The sequence below is a fragment of the Ooceraea biroi genome, chromosome 6 (genome assembly GCF_003672135.1).
Source record: "Ooceraea biroi isolate clonal line C1 chromosome 6, Obir_v5.4, whole genome shotgun sequence".
NCBI lineage: Eukaryota > Metazoa > Arthropoda > Insecta > Hymenoptera > Formicidae > Ooceraea > Ooceraea biroi.
Window position 1 is genome coordinate 480224 of NC_039511.1, and position 17942 is coordinate 498165.

Consider the following 17942-nt stretch of genomic DNA (forward strand, 5'->3'; position numbering starts at 1 on the left):
GTTTTGATTAAAAAATTAAATAATAGCACAAACGGTTTATAGCTTTATTTTTAGATAATACAATTCATCGCGCGGAAAATAACGCCATATTATTCTTTAGTTCACATTTTTAAAAGCGCTGTATCAGATGGCGTTAGTAGTCGAAAACACGAGATGACGAGATTTAGACATAACCTCGTCGGTCCTGCGATCGTTCGTGTTCGTTTCCTCCTGTAATTTGAAAGGGGAAAAAATAAGAAGAAAAAGAGCGAATAATTTGTTACGTAGAATGAAATGAGTTTATTTTTTAAATTAAATTATCAGTACTGAGTTGCTATAATTTTCTTGCCGGACGATACGATACGGAAATTTGTTCAAGTTCCTTCCTTTGTATTTCCCACTACTGGAAGTGAATACTTCGCTTTGACTCGGCTACGTTTATCCAGCGATTATTTCAGGTAAATTCGAGTAAGTTTAAATGACAAACTCTACAGTTATGTATATTACAGTTATATATATTTGGATTTCAATATCGAAGAGTCCGATCGTAGGGTGTATGTGGCGATAACGAGGGTTACTTTTGGAAATGTTGATACACAGTCGATACTGTGAAATTTGTGTGCCGTACTGTGTGTAAGTACGTACGACGGTCAAGCGCGCGCTTTTTTGCGACTATAATGGAATCGGTTGCCGACAACGCGTGCATCAACGTGGACGATACCGAGGACGATACTACGACGGAACCGATGGACCTGCGAAGATCGTCATCTGCCATTGATGACTTGATCGTCGGTGAGGATGATGGCACCGTGGCACCGGTGATGATAGAGGAATTGGATGAGAGTGCCGCTTGCGCTATGAACGTGGACATGAACGAATTCGTTGAAACGACAGCTCTGCGGATACAGGAAGTAACGGATATCTGTCCGCTGTCGCCATCGCGAAATCTTACTAAGGATACCTTTGACACGGAGGATCAGGATACGTCGCTCACTGCCGACGAGGAGGATCGTCTGACAAAACAGTTTTTGAATGGAGAGTTAACATTCAGCGAGTATTCGTCCAAGATGGATCGAGACGTGGATCTGGAAACGACGGATATGGACGATGCCAGGTAAAAAAACACAAATTACCCGTGTGTCTTCGGTAAAAGAAATGTGTCAGGAGACACAGACGTATTTTCGCAATTCTGTTTCCTCATTCTCTGTTTTTTTTGTTTTAGAAGAAACATGACCATTGAACGGAGCGGTGTGCGAAAGATCGTGGAACGAAAGATGCATAAGCCCAGTAACGTACAGCAGGTGCGCCAAAAGAGAAAGAGACGCATCTTGCCACCAGTGTTGCAGGGACTTATGGGCGAGGCGAATCTGCGCTATGCAAAGGGAGAGGTTAACCTAGCTGCGCAGATATGTATGGAGATCATTAGGTGAGCGTTCTCTCCATGCATTCCGCGCGTGTAACGTCTGCCCGATGTGCTTCGTATGTTACTCTCTGTCGTGTTGGAGGGACGTGAGCTATCCTGATGGTTTTTTGTTTTTTCCTGACGAAAACTCGTGTTTCTGCAGGCAAGTACCAAGCGCTCCGGAACCGTTTCAGACGCTGGCCATGATATACGAGACCGATCAGCCGGAAAAGTCGCTGCAATTTGCTCTGATTGCCGCGCATCTCAGTCCAAAGGACGCCGACCAGTGGATAAGACTGGCCAACTTGTCGCTGGAAGGTGGAGATATGAAACAAGCGATAACGTGTTACTCGAAAGCGATTCAAGCGAGCCCGAAGGATGTCGGACTGTACGAGGCGCGAGCGCGACTCCAGGAACAGAACGGTGATAGAAAGGCGTATCTGCGGGGGTACGCGAAACTGATACACCAATTGGAGGCCGAGGACGGCGAATGTATCGTGAGATACGCCAAGCTCTTGGCCAAGTGTCACATGGAGGAGGGCAACAACGAACAGGCGTTGGAAGCGATGGAGGTCATCTTTGTCAAGTGTCCTTGTCTCATCACGTTGGAGGAGGTTAACGTCATGACCGAACTGTTGATAGCGCTGAAGCGATTTCAGAAATGTTTGGACGTACTGACCGAGTACACGGGCATCCGTATACGGTACAGGAGAAGCGATACCGCGACCGAACGAGACCGAACGGCGACCCGTGACGCGGCGAGGCCCGAGGACGTGTCCGACGGTACGACGGTCGATGAAATAGAATCTTGCGACGTGCCGGACGACGTGGTCGTTGACCTGAGAACGAAGCTTCTCGTCACTCTCATCGAATTGAATCACCTTCAGATAGCCGATCAGCTTTTACCCGCGTTTTATAAGCGCGAGGATCCCGAGACCTCGGGAGATCTCTTTCTCGATGTGGCGGAAGCGTTAATGGGCAGGAAGGAGTTTCAGCGCGCGTTGCTCCTGCTGAATCCCTTGGTGGAAAGTAGAAATTTCAGTCTGGCCGCGGTTTGGCTCAGACACGCGGAATGCTGGGCCGCTTGCAATGACTTCGACAAAGCTGTGAACTCCTACGAGGCGGTCCGGCGATTGTCACCGCAGCATCTAGGTGCGAAATTATCGCTGGCAACGCTTTACGAGGACAGCGGACTTTACGATCGGGCGATAGAGGTTCTCTATCAAGACCCCGAGACTGAGACGTTAGATCCCGACGTTACGTATCGAAGGACCTTGCTGCTCTTCAAAGTTGGACGATACGACGAATACTTTTCCTCGGGGATGTTACTGCTCTCGAGGCATTGCGCCAACATCCGACGAAAGGTCGAACTTAACGCCGTGGCGCGCGCGACCGGTGTTCGTCAGCGCCTCGAGAGCCTGCAACTCCACCGTTTGTCGTGCGGGGAGAAGCTCGAGGATGAGGACGCTCCGACATTCACCGACAATGCGAAACCGAGCGAGAAGAATGAATTCTTGCTCTTTCTGCAAATGTGTAAACTCGCCTGCAGATTGAGCAAGTACGGTCTCCTCCAGAGAATCTCCTTCACCGCTCTGACGTCCAAGAGATTTCAAAAGAGAAACTCCCACATCATATTCCTCTGTTTGATTTCCTGTATTCATAACAAGGACTCGTTCTACGGCTACAACATCGTGCGAGAATTCGTACGTGTCTGCCAAAGGTCCAACACGTGGAATCTGCTCAACATAATCATCCAGAGAGCGGAGGACTTGAGACACAACAGATTCATCATGCGATTGCTCGGAAGAGAGGACGTCTTTTCGTATTTGCACATCATGCACGCGAACAACTGTCTCGTTTCGGGAACGTACAAGTACGCCTTGAACGGTTACATATCTCTCTTCAAAGTAGCACCTAGCGCGCTGCTGGCTCTCCTGATAGGTGTGACGCAGCTACAAATGGCCTGTCAGAAAATGTCGGCCAAGAAGAATCAACTTGTGATTCAAGGTAACTGTCTTGCGTGTTGCATAACGTTGAATAACCATCTCGATCTCGACCTGCTGACGTGTAACTCTTGTTTTTCTTTCGCAGCGTTGGCTTTCTTCAAAAAGTACATGCAGTTACGTGCCAACGGCCAACAAGAAACGTATTACAACATGGCGCGAGCGTTTCACCAAATTGGTTTGTTACCGTCCGCGATTCATTTCTACAAATTGGTCCTCGACGAAGATCCAGGAGACTTGGTCAAACAACACGCCAATCTGTTGGACCTGCGGAAGGAAGCAGCTTTTAATTTACACCTGATTTACCTTCAATCTGAAAATTATCTTCTCGCCAGAATGTATCTGGAGAATTACATAACTGTTTGATGTGTGTACTTACTTTGCGTTAGCGCATCTCTTTGTTCGAGTCTTCGTGAAGATACGAACCTTCTTTCATTCGACGGGACATTACGCGTGTGTTTAATTTGTTCCCCTATCTTTGCGCGAGCGTTTCATACTCCAGGAATGAGAATAACGTGTGTCCATAAAATATGGAAGTGCGTAACGTCGTCCGAGAGATAACCGGCTCCTGAGAAGCCGTTCGCCTCTAAACTAGGCTGTTATACATTTCTTTTTTTTCATGTATCTTTGTTATCGCTACATGTGATGGAATAATATAGAATAGAATCGTGAAATTTAATCTGATTCTTGGGGAAAAAAAAGAAAACACAAAAAGAGAAAATTTTCCTTTTCTTAGAATAATGGCCACTAGCTTAGAGGCTAAAATTGAATTTAAACGACTGTGCGATATTCTGGAAAACGTTACCAAGGCACATGGTGTGAGAGAGAAGACGCAAATCTTGCAAACGTTTATTGGTGATTGTCGAAGGATGGCCGATAAATTGAAAACGGAAAATCCTGAATCGGTACGTATCGAGGAAAGCGTATCTATTTTTTATATACAGATTTTCTATACAGTCCGCAATGGTACAGGTAGTCCGTAAATTATCACGTTGTCTCTCTTTAAGATTACCGAGTATACAGTTTCTTCAGAATGGTGAGACAAAATCATAACAATTTCACTCTTATTTCTTTAGGATGTATCGTTGTATTCGATATTAAGATTGATGTTACCCCAGCTCGAACGACAACGTGGACCGCATAATCTGAAGCAAACCTCATTGGCGCATCTTTATGCTCGTGTGCATGGTTTTGCAAAGAAGAGCGACGATTACAAGAATCTAACAAATTATCGGTCAGTATTACGGTGCTATCTGCGACATTGGATCCTTAATCGTTGATTGAATGCCAACGGAAAAAATGCGGAAACCTTTGTACGTGTATATTTATATATGTACATATATAATATATCTTTAGGGAACCTGTATCTGGCAAATTCATAGGAAATGACTTTGCTGACCGAGCATACTGGATATTAAATAAGAGATTATCTCCCATTGGTACTGGATTGACGATCGCACGAGTAAATACGTTTCTCGACGACATCTCCGGGAAAAGCGCGACGGTGCAACGAAAAGACGAGGCGTTTCGAATACTCTTCCGACAGATCACGGGATTCGAGATGAAGTGGATAACGCGAATCGTCCTCAAAGATCTACGGCTTGGTATAGACACGCGAAGGATACTGCACAGTTCGTATAATTTACCTACACCGACAATTAAATATATAATAAAGTATTTCGTCAGAAATACATTGTATATATTTCGTTTACCATCAAGTTTACCATCAAGATGCGAACGACGAGTTTCTCGTAACGAACGACCTGCGTGACATATGCGAGCGATTGCATGATCCCAAGAAAAAAATCACGTTAAAATGCGTCATTAAAGTATTTTCGCACATTAAACCAATGCTCTTGGAGAGATGCAACATTGAGAATATCGAGAGACTGTTCCGCAACGATGACTCCTACTACGTACAAATGAAATACGACGGGGAGAGATCGCAGCTCCACATGAAAGATGGAAGGTACAAGTACTTCACGCGCAGAGGATACGACATTACCAAAAATCCTGGCTACGGAGAGACTGGATCCTCGGGTGAATATGCTATCGGGTGATAGCAAATAGCGACGGCTATCTCTTCCAATTATTCTGGTCACTCTATCCTTCATCTCTATCTGTATGTGTCTCCGTTGTTTGCAGGTTTCTTAACCAGCGTGTTTGCGCGTCGTTTGAATCCGAACTGTCATTCGTTCATATTGGACGGAGAATTAATGGGTTGGCATAAAGATAAAAAGACCTTTGGCACGCAAGGCATGAATTTTGATGTCAAGCGTTTGTCGGCAAACAGTCGTTATCAGCCGTGCTTCGTCACGTTTGATGTCATCTTGCATAATGATATCTTGCTCGTCGATACACCTTACAGGGATAGATTAAAGCTGCTCGGTGACATATTCACCGAGGAAGAAGGTGCCTTGATCGCGTGTCCATCTACTTTGATCTCGCATAGGTAAGCTACGCAACACCTCGTGACAAGCCCTATCCTTTCTCGAAATTTTGGAAATTAAATAGTTTGAACAAAGAGTTTCTCAGCGATGTAACCACTACAGATTGCTGATTAATTTTATAATATTCATTAATGTCCTTTGCGCATACATTACTTTAGTTACCGTGTATAATTGAAAACGTTTACGTGGATAAAGATATAATAATAATACATGCCATTTTGAAGGGAGGAATTGATTGAGGCATTCAATAAATGCCTTTGCAATAACGAGGAAGGACTTGTTCTGAAGAAATGCGACGTGAGATATAAACCAAATGTTCGAGACGGCAGTGGTTGTTACAAGCTGAAAGCATATGTAAGACAAGACACGAGTTTTTCTACCTTTAATCGCATCTTGCGATTGTTCGCTCCACGCAAATAAAATAGTCGAATGAAAGTGACGATTGAAATATGATTTCCAGTATTCTGAAGATTTAGTGCAAGATGTAGACTTGATCGTACTCGGTGGTTACTACGGGACGGGAAAGTACACGGGTATGATCAAGAGCTTCATGATGGGCGTTGCCGCCCCAGTGAGCGCTCAGGGAGAAAATCCATCGCGATTTCTCGCCGTCGTGTCCGTCAGCACTGGAATAGGGGATCGAATGTTGCGTGACCTCCAAACCAAGTTTGCACCACATTGGACCAAGGCACGTCCCAAGAATATCACGGGTCCCAAGGTAAATATCGATTAATATTGCTATCCTGAATACGTTAGATGATACATACTGACGCTATTAAACTCATGTTTTTTTATTTTTTCTTTCTGGCAGGGGCAGGGGAACCAGCCGGACGTGTGGATTAATCCGAGACACTCTTTGATTTTGACGGTACGTGCGGTCGAAATGATACGGAGCGACGAGTATCCGACTGGATACAGTTTGCGATTTCCTACAGTCGTTGACGTCAGGACGGACAAGCCGTGGTACGCTACTTGCACTACTTCGGAACTTTCGTCGCTGGTCAAAGTGAGTAAGGAGTACTCGGGAGCACGTTTACGATAGAGTTTACGATAGTCCGACTGTTACAGGACAGAGGGATGATTCAAAAGCTGACGAAACGGGAAGCTACGCTGACCGATATCAGCGAAGCACCAATCTCTAAATTACGAAAGACTCGGGGAGCAACTAAGATCGAGCACGCAGCGAACGCGTGCAACGAACGTGTGATGCCACTCACGCGACTGTTGGACGGAAAAGAAATCTGTGTAATAAATGGTGCTGACGAAGCGAATGACGATTTGACGAAGGAACAAATTGAGAGAACGTTGCAACAGCACAGTGCCAAGATCGTGCAAAATCCAATGAACAGCACTTTCTGCGTGATAGTGGGCAATGACAGAACGGTAGAGGATACGTCGCTGCATCACTTGAATAAATTCGAATACGCAATCGAGTATTTCTTTTTCTTCTTTTCCAGATGCGAGGAAAGGAAGTAGTGAACAGCGGAAGATACGACGTTGTAACCCTGAATTGGTTTAAGCGCGTCACCGATCGATTCGATGGAGCCTCGCTCGATGATTTTTTGCCGTGGGAGTTGCTGCGCTGCCGAGATAGTACCAGACATCGCCTCGCGCAAAACTACGACGAGTATTACGATAACTTTACCGTTGATGCGGATCGAGAGAGCTTGCAGCGTTCATCCGACAGGATTGATAACTCGGTAACTCGCTCTCACGTATAATTTTATTTAATTTCACATAATTTCATCCCGAGTCTAATCGAATTTTCTATACGCGTATGCGTCTTTAGCTTGCGGACAAACAGTTTACCATTCAACGGGCCAAAAAGATGGACAAGGAATTATTCAATGAGAGCGCGTCTCCGTATTCACCGTTTAGGGATGTAGTCGGATTCTTCGAGAATCGATCGTACTGTGCCAAATTTCAGTTTCGTTTCATGTCAGGTACGCTTAAAGACGATATCGACAATTCCGTCACGCATGTCTTTGTAGAGGATGCCGAAGCGGGTGTCGCTGTCGGAAAACGCTTGAGAGCAAGCGGACGATTGGGTGTAAAAATCGTTGGATGTCAGTGGATCGAGGAATGTTTCCGAAGTGGTTGCGCGTGCGAAATTGCAGATTACCTGATTGATTAAGTATTATTATTATTTAAGTAGAGAGAGATTTATACCTCAGATATGTATATGTATCAATACAAGGAAATGTTACACATGTTGCATTTATTTCCGAGATGGTAACTTAACGTGATATTCGTGGAATCATTTTCAAACCCACATTTTCGTCAAGCACTAAGAAACTAGGTGAAGTGACAGCCCGACAGTTTGCTCATTTAACATCTTCCCGTTTCGAAATATTTCTTCTTGACTCGGGCCGTCACCCTGGCTCGTCTCGTTTTATTTCATCGGAATGCGCGCAAAATACGGAGCAAAAGAGAGACGCAGCTGCGACGTTTCTCTCACAAAGCCTGCCATTCAGAGAGATCTCGTGTAGATTAACATGAACGTGAAAGACTCGCGGAAGGATGCATCGGCAGAGGTATGTACATCTTTCTGCGCCTTTGCGATATTTGTTTTACAATTTGCAGTTTGATTTTGAATTTTGATCGGCAAAAGAGATTTGTGTATTTGCGCGCGTACGTATTAACAATATATTGATTTGTTAAGACATTTGTTAAATTAAATAACAAATAATTCAACGATACGCGTGCGTGTTTCTCCGAGCGAGTCTTGTACCGTTCGTCGATTCTCCGATTGTATGGGAAAATGGAATGAAAAGGATCAAGAACGAAAGTCCTGATTCGCGTCACAATTTCGCAGATGTATTTCACATCGCATCGGTTAAGACCTCGTTAGCAAGGAGGAGGTGTCTCTCGCCTACCAGGTCACACAGTATAAATAATGTATGAATATGACTGACGTGCTCTGCCCGCGCGCAGGATCTACTTATAGACTCTTCACCTACAGATGGGACGCGTATTAATCGAGTTTCAGATTTTCGGAGCGTGCGACCGAGCATGTCACTCCTTGCAGCATGTCGAATTTATTCATAGAAACTCGCGACTAACTCGCCACTTGCCAATTATGCGGCGCGCGCGCGCGGTTGTCTCGTAACTTCTGTCTATCGCGTTTCACGATCGATATATTTGGGGAAAACGGATCTGTACGATTTTAAATTCACACAACTTGGAATAGCGATCGTCATTTACATGAATTATTATCAAAGCCCATACACGATTCGAGCAAACATCTCGTCACGTTTCACGTGTTTGTTTTATGGGTTCTTTCTTTCGTTTCTTTTTCTTTTCACAATTTCGTGTTTCGCCCTCATCTCCGGATTGCGTCCCCCTCGTTAACCTCCTCATCCGTGTTGTTGTTACGTGTTTTGCCTTTCTTAATAAGAGTTTCTTCGGACGCAACAACGACTTCTCGCACAATTATGCCCAGCATGTTCGTTCGCCGTTGTCGGTACCATATCCTGCAGATCATCCCGCGTCCTGAGGAAAGGAAAAGATTCGTAAATTTTATCTCGATTTACGAGACATAAGTAGCCTGATTGATATGTATATGTTATGCAAATTGATGAAAATGCAATGGGAACTCACACTTGCGTCTTCCTGTTGCATCCACACGAATAACGTTTATTTTGCCTCCTGCATGAAATAGGAGGGAAGAAACGGCATTTTCAACTTTATTACGATTTCTACGATGATAGAACGATATGTGAGAAGAAGAGACAAAAAGACCAAAAGAAAGGAAAAGGCGGTAATTAATACGAAGGACTTTGCCTTTTAAACTTGTCATTTCGTATCGTATTCATATCGAGTCGAGACGTGACAAAGAGTTTCGTCAACTTACCCTCTCGCGCATTCGCATCTACCTGGCCGTCTGTAAAAATGTAAAAATTGATAGTGTGTATTATTATTTTGATTTAATAATTATATTTGTCACCGAGTATCCATCGAGATAGCGTTCATGTGATCAGGATGACTCACTTTTCATTTTCCTGCCTTAGTAATTCTCTCATTCTGGCGTCGCATACGCAGCTTTTCTCACTGTCGGGAAAGCGGAAACGGGATTATTTCTGACATTATTGTTGCCACGATTTGCGCGCGCGCGCGGTCCGCACATGTTGCAGAGACGCTGACTTTTCTTTCAAGAAGCCGACGTAGAGGAACAGCACCCCGGCAAATCCGACGAGAAACTTTCCAAGGTACCAAGCGAAATTGGTTGTACAGTGTGGCATTGCAAATAACTCGAATGTACGGGAGTACCGGAAAACTTGATTCTGCCTTGGGACAATTTGATATTATTCAGTTAAAATTATTAACGTTTGATTCTCTTTCGCGACACGTGAAATGATTGCACGTTTCAAAACAAATGATGACTTTACGTGTCAACGTGTCGAAACAATCTTGCAAAGTCTCGCAGGTGGCCAAGAGTGCTATTTAATATAGTTTATACACTAGTTTTGTAGGTATACATATAAGCAACAACTCCCCTCGTCTCGTGATGATGATAAATCTGAAAGCGTGATAAAAAGCAGAGCGATCTTTTTGCCTTTGCGATCGCCGCGCGCGAGAGATTGCGCGTAAGGCGTCACCCCGGCCATGCTTGCGCTCAGCCGCGCTCGTCTAGATCTCTAGTCGCACGACCAAGGCGAGGAAAGATGTTGAATGACCCGTCAACATATTTGCCGTCTTGACAACGCTGCCCTGGGCAAAACTGTCCAGGAGCGAAGGAAAAAGGAAAGAGTCTCCTAGCCACGCGACGTCCCTTCGTTCCACGCTCATTAGGATGAATTCCTCGGTACGTGTCACGCGTGTCAACAGCCACCACGTGTAAATTTAAACTGGTATAACGGTCCACGATTTTAGGAGAAGGGAAAAAAGTTTGGAGAGTGAAAAATATGTATATCGTACAAGAAGAGAGGCTTTTTGTGCCGCGCACTCTACTCGCGCTAGAATAGCATGTAGTACAATGTGCATAAAAATGATTACATCTATAATGATTCTTTATTTGTATCTCGTTTATCGTACGATTACGTATCGATTGACCGAAACGACACGTTTTGCACAATTATATATATAATTATACACACACAGAGCATGTAGCACTACTGGACGACTATATTTTTCTCTACTACCAATGCCTCCGAGCGGATTCCACTAACGGAAGAGTAATAATGTAAAAATCAGTTGATAAGATACCTGCGTGAGCAGCAGCAAATTCATTTTACGTTCGTTCGATGATAATAGTGCGATCTCTTTCTCGTTCCTTTATTCATACACGTGCCGTGTCCTGTGTGTTGTGCATCTCAAAAATAGAAGACGGACAATCTCGCTCTACCAACAACGTTGTGCGCCCCGGCAGCTGCAACCATATGGCATTCTTTCTGTGATCTTGCTAAGAGCTCGTTAATACGATCCTCTCGGATGTTGCCAACACACAGTTAATATTAGTTTCGAGTATGTTTTCTTAATGTGCATAAGTGGCATCAAGCGCGGACTTGCCACCAAATCTCACCGATAGCCACCTGGCCAACATCCTGCGCATCCCGGTTGTCAGATGCTCCTTCTTCAAGGAACGTCGCGCTACGAGAGATTGACTCGATCGACACGACGGGGAACGAGATTGTGACTCTTTCACGTAAAAGACAAGATCGAACGGGAATAGAGATTTAAACTAATAATTTAAATCAATTTACTGTCCATCAATTTCGTTGATCTGCCGGGCGATCGGGCAAAAACCTCTTCACCTTTCTTTCACGTAGACGTACGTGAAATTTCTCCCCTCATGGGATCTAACGAAGCATCGATATGTTTGCAAACTGTAATCAAAGAAGCTCCATGAGCTTTTTTCATTTCTTTTCGCGAAGCCACCCGCGCGCGTTACAAACGACGAGAGGAGAAACACAGTGGTCCATTGGTTCGCAGCCGTCGTAAGCGGCGGAGTTTCTTCAGCTCCGGGCCAATGGGAACACATCGGCCTTCTAAAAATACATTTTGAATCAGTAGGAGGAGATGAGACGACACCTCCTTCGCGAGAAACAAGAAATATACTTGCAAGTATATCTCTTTCAGTAGAAACTCGCGGTAACTCAGTCGTAGACGTACCCGAGAAGAGAGGAGGAGAGAACTCGGATAAAGAAATCGCGCACCGATTTAAACGACGAGCGTTCACGCACATATCTCGTAACAGATGCTTGAAAAATTTCGGGAAGGCAAATGTTTGCAACGCAAAAGATAACGGAAAGGCAAAAGGTGTTTGACACGTGCCGAGTTTATTGTCGCGTTTGAAAGCGTCCGAAAATCGGAGAGGATTTTCGCGTAACGAGAAATGATATCCACGTGTAACGCAGCACGATGTATCGCGCATGTACTACCTGCTGGGAAATGACACTTTAAAAACTTGAACGCAATCGTGTAAACTCTGCACGATTCCTCTACTCATCCCTAGAACCACCGAGTCACGGTAATCGCATGGAAGAAATGTATTACAATTGTACATTGAATAATCTGTGTACGGAATCTAAACAAATCTAAAATTGATATTCCTCTCTACTGCCAAGTGACCATCCTGCTCTCCGACCAGCGGTAGTTGATTTTAGCTCATTTGCCAAAGAGCTTCGTTGCAACGCGATACGCTTTGAAACCAGAATGAAAACCAGTAACGGTGGCGGAGGTACCCCGAGTCGTTCGAATCCAAACGTGGAGCAACGTTTGAGAAGTCCAAAGTGCGCGAGATGTCGAAATCACGGCGTAATATCTGGTTTAAAGGGCCACAAGAGATCCTGCGCGTGGAAAGACTGCCGATGTCCTTGTTGTCTACTCGTCGTTGAGAGACAGCGGGTGATGGCGGCGCAAGTTGCGCTTCGCAGGCAACAACAAGCGCAAACCGACAATCTCCTGTCTTCCTCGGCAAATAAAGTCGATGGTTTACCGGTGGACACTATAAATCCTTACTACGTTAAAGCAAATTACGAGGAATCGGACGCCGTCTGCGCTAGAACGAAAAACTTTCAGAGACATCATTTACACTTCACGCAGACGAGCATCAGCGTGACGCAGGGTTTCTATGGATTAAATACCGTACACAATTTACCTGGCGCATGTGAGTACATATCCACTTGCTAGTCTCGTGCAGACTTTCGCTTCCTGCTCTTTAAAGTCTCTCCGTTTTTTTTTAATTCAATTGAATTAAATTCAGATGGAGGAACGCGAGATAAGGACTCTTAAAATTAAGATGCGTAATGTTACTTACGAGAGATTACGTTGGCGCATTTCAGTACCGTCACATCCATCGCGTTTACTAAGCACTCTGTCCTCCCTTGGATGCGATCGGAAACAGGAAGACGAGCCCACGATGAAAGTGCAATCCTTCCGTTCGGCGTACCCGACGATTCCATGGTTCAACGAGGTAGCGCAGTCCTACGTAGCAAACGGAGACTTTATTTCCACGAGAAACTTACGGGATTATCCTACCGAGAACAGCGAGTCTTATTTAGAGAAGAAAACACCAATTTCCTTCAGCGTGGAATCCATTATCGGTACGAAATGATACGTGACGTGACTCGCAATCACTGTAATCGCTGTTCAGACTCCTGTCGTGTACTTGGATGTAGTATATATAAGTAGGTATATGTTATAACACAATCTGTACATTTTTTATCGATTATATATTATACATCTTTAAGAAATAACGATTAACGATGATGCCATGCTTATGCAGGGTTTATTGTTCTCTATCAATTAGTATTAGCATAATCAACATGATCAAATATATTACATCTATGACAATAACGATGCGCAAATTTCTCCTCGTTTTTTGTATTGCTGCTGCTGTTGCCGCTATTGTTATTGTTGTATGTACATTGTATGGTCTTCATCAGAGATCCCGCGTGATACCGCTCATTGGATTATCAGATTTCAGATGATTCAAAGTCGAGACGAATGTAACATTAGGTATCATTTTCGAGTGTCTCGCTGCAACGTTTCATGTAAACGTCCATCTCGGAGAAGTCCGACAGAGTATCGGAAATAATCTCGTAGAGAATGTACGTCCACTGCTTCTCGAGGACTTGTAACTTTCGTATGGCATTTACAGTGAGATTAATCAAATTCAACAAGTGGACTTTTCCTTTGTGCCTCCATATGAGATCTTCCTACAAATAAATCGACCGTAACAGAGAGATGCTCCGCGAACGCTCAGGGTGCTTCCTTTGTATCGAAAGTTGGAAAAAAAAAGAAAATAAAGAGCAAGTAAGAACGTTCGTTTCATTTTCAGTTTCATTTTTTCGCTGTTACCTGTGTTACGCTTCCCTTTCTCCACTGCAACGCTTCCTTGGCGACGACGCTTCGAAGTGCCGGATCACAGTTGAACAGAAATTGTTTGGCAGTGACCTGTTCCCCGCTTTGTCTTTGCACTTTTTCTAAATGAAGCCTCTGTAACAGAGGTTGCAACAAAGAATCTGGCAGTGAACGCATTACTACATCTACCAGGCCGGCATACTCCTGATTCGCGAGTTCGACTTCCTCGGCTGTAATCTAGAAAAAGAGAAAAGAAAAGAAATATTCCACATTTCTCATTGTTATAGACATGACATAGATTGGAACGGTAGATTTGCCGCTTTCGAGTCGACTACCTCCTTGCCATTGATAACCACGAGTCCCCAATGAGCTAATCGAAATATAGCGTACATTTTCCAATCTTTCGACACGACAGGATTCCCTGCGTCTATCTGTATACTGGTCAATCCCTGCACCTCGGCTAAAGCGTTCAATTGACCGAGCAGACTAATGTTGGTTTCTTCAAATACAAAATGTTCCGCATGCGGAAACCTGTTTTTCAGTTTGCTGAGTATTCTCGCCACGTCGTTAAACTGTACGTAATTAAATTTCACGAGGTTGACATCTTGAGCCTTTGACGTGTCCCAGGCCCTATCTATAAAGCGTAAAGCACCTTGACCGTTAATGCTCAGGCATCGACCAACAATCTCTATTAAATAATCCCCGCCTAGAAAGACATCTCATTTCGTATCTCATTTTACACATATACCATTTCCTTTTCTTATATATTACAATAATATTACGTGCTTACGCGCAAATACTTTGCGTAAATTTTAAATTGCGTGTGTCCCTACCCTGTTCTCTCTCTTTAGGTGGTACTCTCGCCGGTCGGGGAGGCGGACTTGGCGGCGCGAGGGCTCGAAATTTCGCCCTGGCCGTTGCAGCTCTGTTGCTCTTGTAATACACCAACTTTTTCACTTGAGCACTCTTGACTCTACCATTATCCCTTTCATACTCGTGAGATTTTTTGTCAACTATGCTCTTGGGAATCGACGAGGTGCTGGAATCGCTCAACAATGACTTACAACTATCGAAACTGTTAGTCTTTGAGCTCAAGGAACAATATCCAGAGGAGCTTACGGTCGACTTCGATTGGCAATCGCTCTGTCCGTCCTGATTGTGCGAGACTCTTGTATTTCGCATCGATCTATCGTCCGTGATTCTGTTCTCGTTCATTGCAGCTTCGAAACGTCCTGATCCTCCTGATGGAGGAGGCATCTCCTCGCGTACGCGATTCTCATCATCCCCGTTGGCATTAAAATCCTTCGCTGTGGTAAACTTTTTGCAGATGGTGGATTTACTGATATCTACAGATGAGCCGCAAGTGTTGGAAGTAAACAAATGATCTCTCAGACCGGTCTTTAAACTTTCATGGCTCTCGGAACTGTCCGATTCGCTGTTCGACGTATCCCCATCGAGCGCTTTCGCTTTGTAAGCGTCTTTCTTATTGTCGTTGGATAAACCATTCTCGATTTTGTTGCTCGTTAAACTATTTACTATCGAATCTAATATAGGCGGCAGTTTAAATTCCAATGGATACGACTTGGATGTGTCTTCCAGTCGAAACAAATTGTCACTGGAGTTGCTTCTCTTTTTTATATGTATCTTTTTCGCTTCCACATTTTCGTTTATCGACGTCAGGCTGCCGAAGCTTTTCATCTTAGCTTTATCCAAGGACTGTGAATTTGCGGCGTTAAATTTATTTGCATTTTGCGCGTGTAGTATATTAATATTGCTGCCTCTGTTATTGCCCGCTGTTTTATTAGGGCCGCCGAGCTTGCTGTTAGAGATCTTGCTTCCGGAGCGGAAAAGTTCCCAATTTGTTTTAGCGTTCGATATCGCTTCATCTCTGCGCAAGTTCATGCAAACCTGCGTACTGAGATCAAGAAATGCCGAATTGGACTGTTCCTTGGAAAATCTCCAGGCCATCGCTGTTCTTCGAATTTGTTCGTTAATTTGCATCGTCGATAAAAGTTGTAAATTTGGCAAGTATGACACGAGGAAGGAGATGTAATCGGTGCTTAAGGTGACTGGATTGCCATCTATTGTTAGTTCTTTAATTTGTAGAGCTTTCGCGAGGCTACTCATATCCTCGATTCTGAAACATTCAAGTAACTTGAATGTGAACTTCATATCTTTCTACGTACTTTATAATATTATTGTTTGCGCTTCAAATTGTCCAGAGGGAAGGAAATAAGAATAGTTTGTGCAACAAGTAGTAACAAAGAAAAGAATAAAGAAATCTACATAATGGAAATTGGATGGAATAAATCTGGATGAATACATTTGCTGCAAAAACAGGCATCCTTGTTGATATTCTACTCACCTGTGGATATCATTGTTACTCAAATATAATTTTTGCAATTGTGGCATTTCATCAAATCCTAACAATTTTTTCAACTTGTTCCGACGCAGATTCAACTCTTTTAACAGAGTCAGACCTTGAAAGTCGTTATAACCCACAGTCTTGATATTATTTCCAGCTAAATTGAGTACTTTTAAAGACGACAGACCCTCCAACCCGGTGATTTGGTGGATTTGATTACCATGCAGGTCCAATACTTCTAGTTTGCCAAGTTGCTTCAAGCCTTCAATCTTCTTTATTCGATTCTTCCCGATCAACAGCACTCTTAGATTATCCAAAGAGTCGAGGCTGCATATTTTTTCAATTTGATTGTCATATAAATCGAGAAATACGAGCTTTGTTAGTTGAGAGAAATTTGTACTCTCAATCTTGGTTAAAAGATTATGCTGAAGGGACATTAATCTCAATTTTGGCTCTCCGATCACGTTGGGGAATATCGTTAGACCTCGCCTGTCCAGACATATTCTGTCAGGGTTCTTTTCTCGTTCGGCGGGAGTTCTCGATGCCACGATCGTCCTTGTTTCTCCCGCCCATTGCAACGTAACCATATCGCACCTTTCAGCCTCATGTCCAATCTCAAATTGGGTCCCGGCACAACTAACGAAATGTCATGTTATTATACACGGACATTTACCATAGCTGCAATTCAGATTGCAAAGTGTAAAGTGCAAAATGCAAAGTGATCACCTGGACGAATTGCAAGAACGCTTTGACAGCTTCGGTGGTACTGGTGCACCTGGCAAAACTGGCAAGGCAGCCGCTATCGTCAAAAATTGATTCTCCTGCGGAACGCAACATCGAGAAGCCGATCTACCCTTCACGTCGAATGACACTTTTCTCGTCTGCAAAGAGTATCGCTTTTGCAAACAAATGCATCGTAAACAAGATGAGCAAATGGTACAATCCGATAAAGATAGATCGACGCGTTTTCTCAAAATACCGTTCGAAATCGCGTTTTCCGAATGGCATAAACATTTGAAAAGTCTGACTCTTACCCGCGCCGTGATGCCGTTACCCAATGGCATTACATAACCGAGACATGAAGATGCAGTTAATAGCCCATCGAAGCAAATCAGTTGTATATTTTGTATTTCACGCTTGAGAATATTTCATATATTTTTGTGCAATATACTCGAATTATCGAGTAATAATCAGAAATTCGCACTTGATTATACACGCTCCAAGACGCCCGTAGAGACAGTGGACGCCTGTGGATGCCGGCACGCCAGCAGATGTCAGATAGACACTAGAGATCCCCTAGAGGATGCAGAGGGCTGGTTGCCTGGTTCAGGCAGGACGCGTCAAGCAGCGATCACCAATCGAAATCTTCCGTTATTTCGCGGCGTATCCAATCAAAGATTTCGGACTCTAGGGATTTTAACTGGCAACTGATTTTTCAT

The 17942-nt window shown here is 43.9% G+C and overlaps 3 protein-coding genes across 10 annotated transcripts; 2 read left to right on the top strand and 1 right to left on the bottom strand.

The window, feature by feature from the left end:
* Positions 1 to 129: 129 nt before the first annotated feature.
* On the top strand, positions 130 to 8052 carry LOC105276527 (general transcription factor 3C polypeptide 3). 6 transcript variants are annotated; one of them, XM_020030735.2, is made up of 12 exons: positions 140 to 447; positions 4121 to 4289; positions 4461 to 4618; positions 4741 to 5015; positions 5104 to 5424; positions 5530 to 5836; positions 6059 to 6188; positions 6295 to 6552; positions 6646 to 6840; positions 6903 to 7217; positions 7292 to 7534; positions 7624 to 8052. In XM_020030735.2, exons 2-12 carry the CDS (start codon positions 4125 to 4127, stop codon positions 7966 to 7968), a joined length of 2712 nt encoding a protein of 903 aa, XP_019886294.2. In that variant the 5' UTR covers positions 140 to 447; positions 4121 to 4124; the 3' UTR covers positions 7969 to 8052. The 6 variants fall into 6 exon arrangements, with proteins under 6 accessions (XP_011332521.1, XP_011332520.1, XP_019886292.1 ...); XM_011334220.3 differs by having other exon boundaries at positions 141 to 437; XM_011334219.3 differs by lacking the exons at positions 4121 to 4289; positions 4461 to 4618; positions 4741 to 5015; ... (6 more) ...; positions 7292 to 7534; positions 7624 to 8052 and adding exons at positions 531 to 1093; positions 1202 to 1405; positions 1545 to 3388; positions 3473 to 4058 and having other exon boundaries at positions 130 to 447.
* Positions 8053 to 9529: 1477 nt separating this feature from the next.
* On the top strand, positions 9530 to 13629 carry LOC105276528. Its single transcript, XM_011334223.3, has 2 exons — positions 9530 to 12942; positions 13118 to 13629. The coding sequence occupies exons 1-2, from the start codon at positions 12489 to 12491 to the stop codon at positions 13387 to 13389; spliced, it is 726 nt and encodes a 241-aa protein (XP_011332525.1). The 5' UTR covers positions 9530 to 12488; the 3' UTR covers positions 13390 to 13629.
* LOC105276529 (leucine-rich repeat-containing protein 49) lies at positions 13545 to 17787 on the bottom strand. 3 transcript variants are annotated; one of them, XM_011334225.3, is made up of 7 exons: positions 17538 to 17787; positions 17230 to 17384; positions 16504 to 17139; positions 14972 to 16275; positions 14474 to 14844; positions 14136 to 14375; positions 13545 to 13993 (listed from the first exon to the last, which is right to left on the bottom strand). In XM_011334225.3, exons 1-7 carry the CDS (start codon positions 17565 to 17567, stop codon positions 13790 to 13792), a joined length of 2940 nt encoding a protein of 979 aa, XP_011332527.1. In that variant the 5' UTR covers positions 17568 to 17787; the 3' UTR covers positions 13545 to 13789. The 3 variants fall into 3 exon arrangements, with proteins under 3 accessions (XP_011332527.1, XP_011332526.1, XP_019886291.1); XM_011334224.3 differs by having other exon boundaries at positions 14456 to 14844; XM_020030732.2 differs by lacking the exon at positions 14474 to 14844 and having other exon boundaries at positions 15258 to 16275; positions 17538 to 17786.
* Between the last annotated feature and the right edge of the window lie 155 nt (positions 17788 to 17942).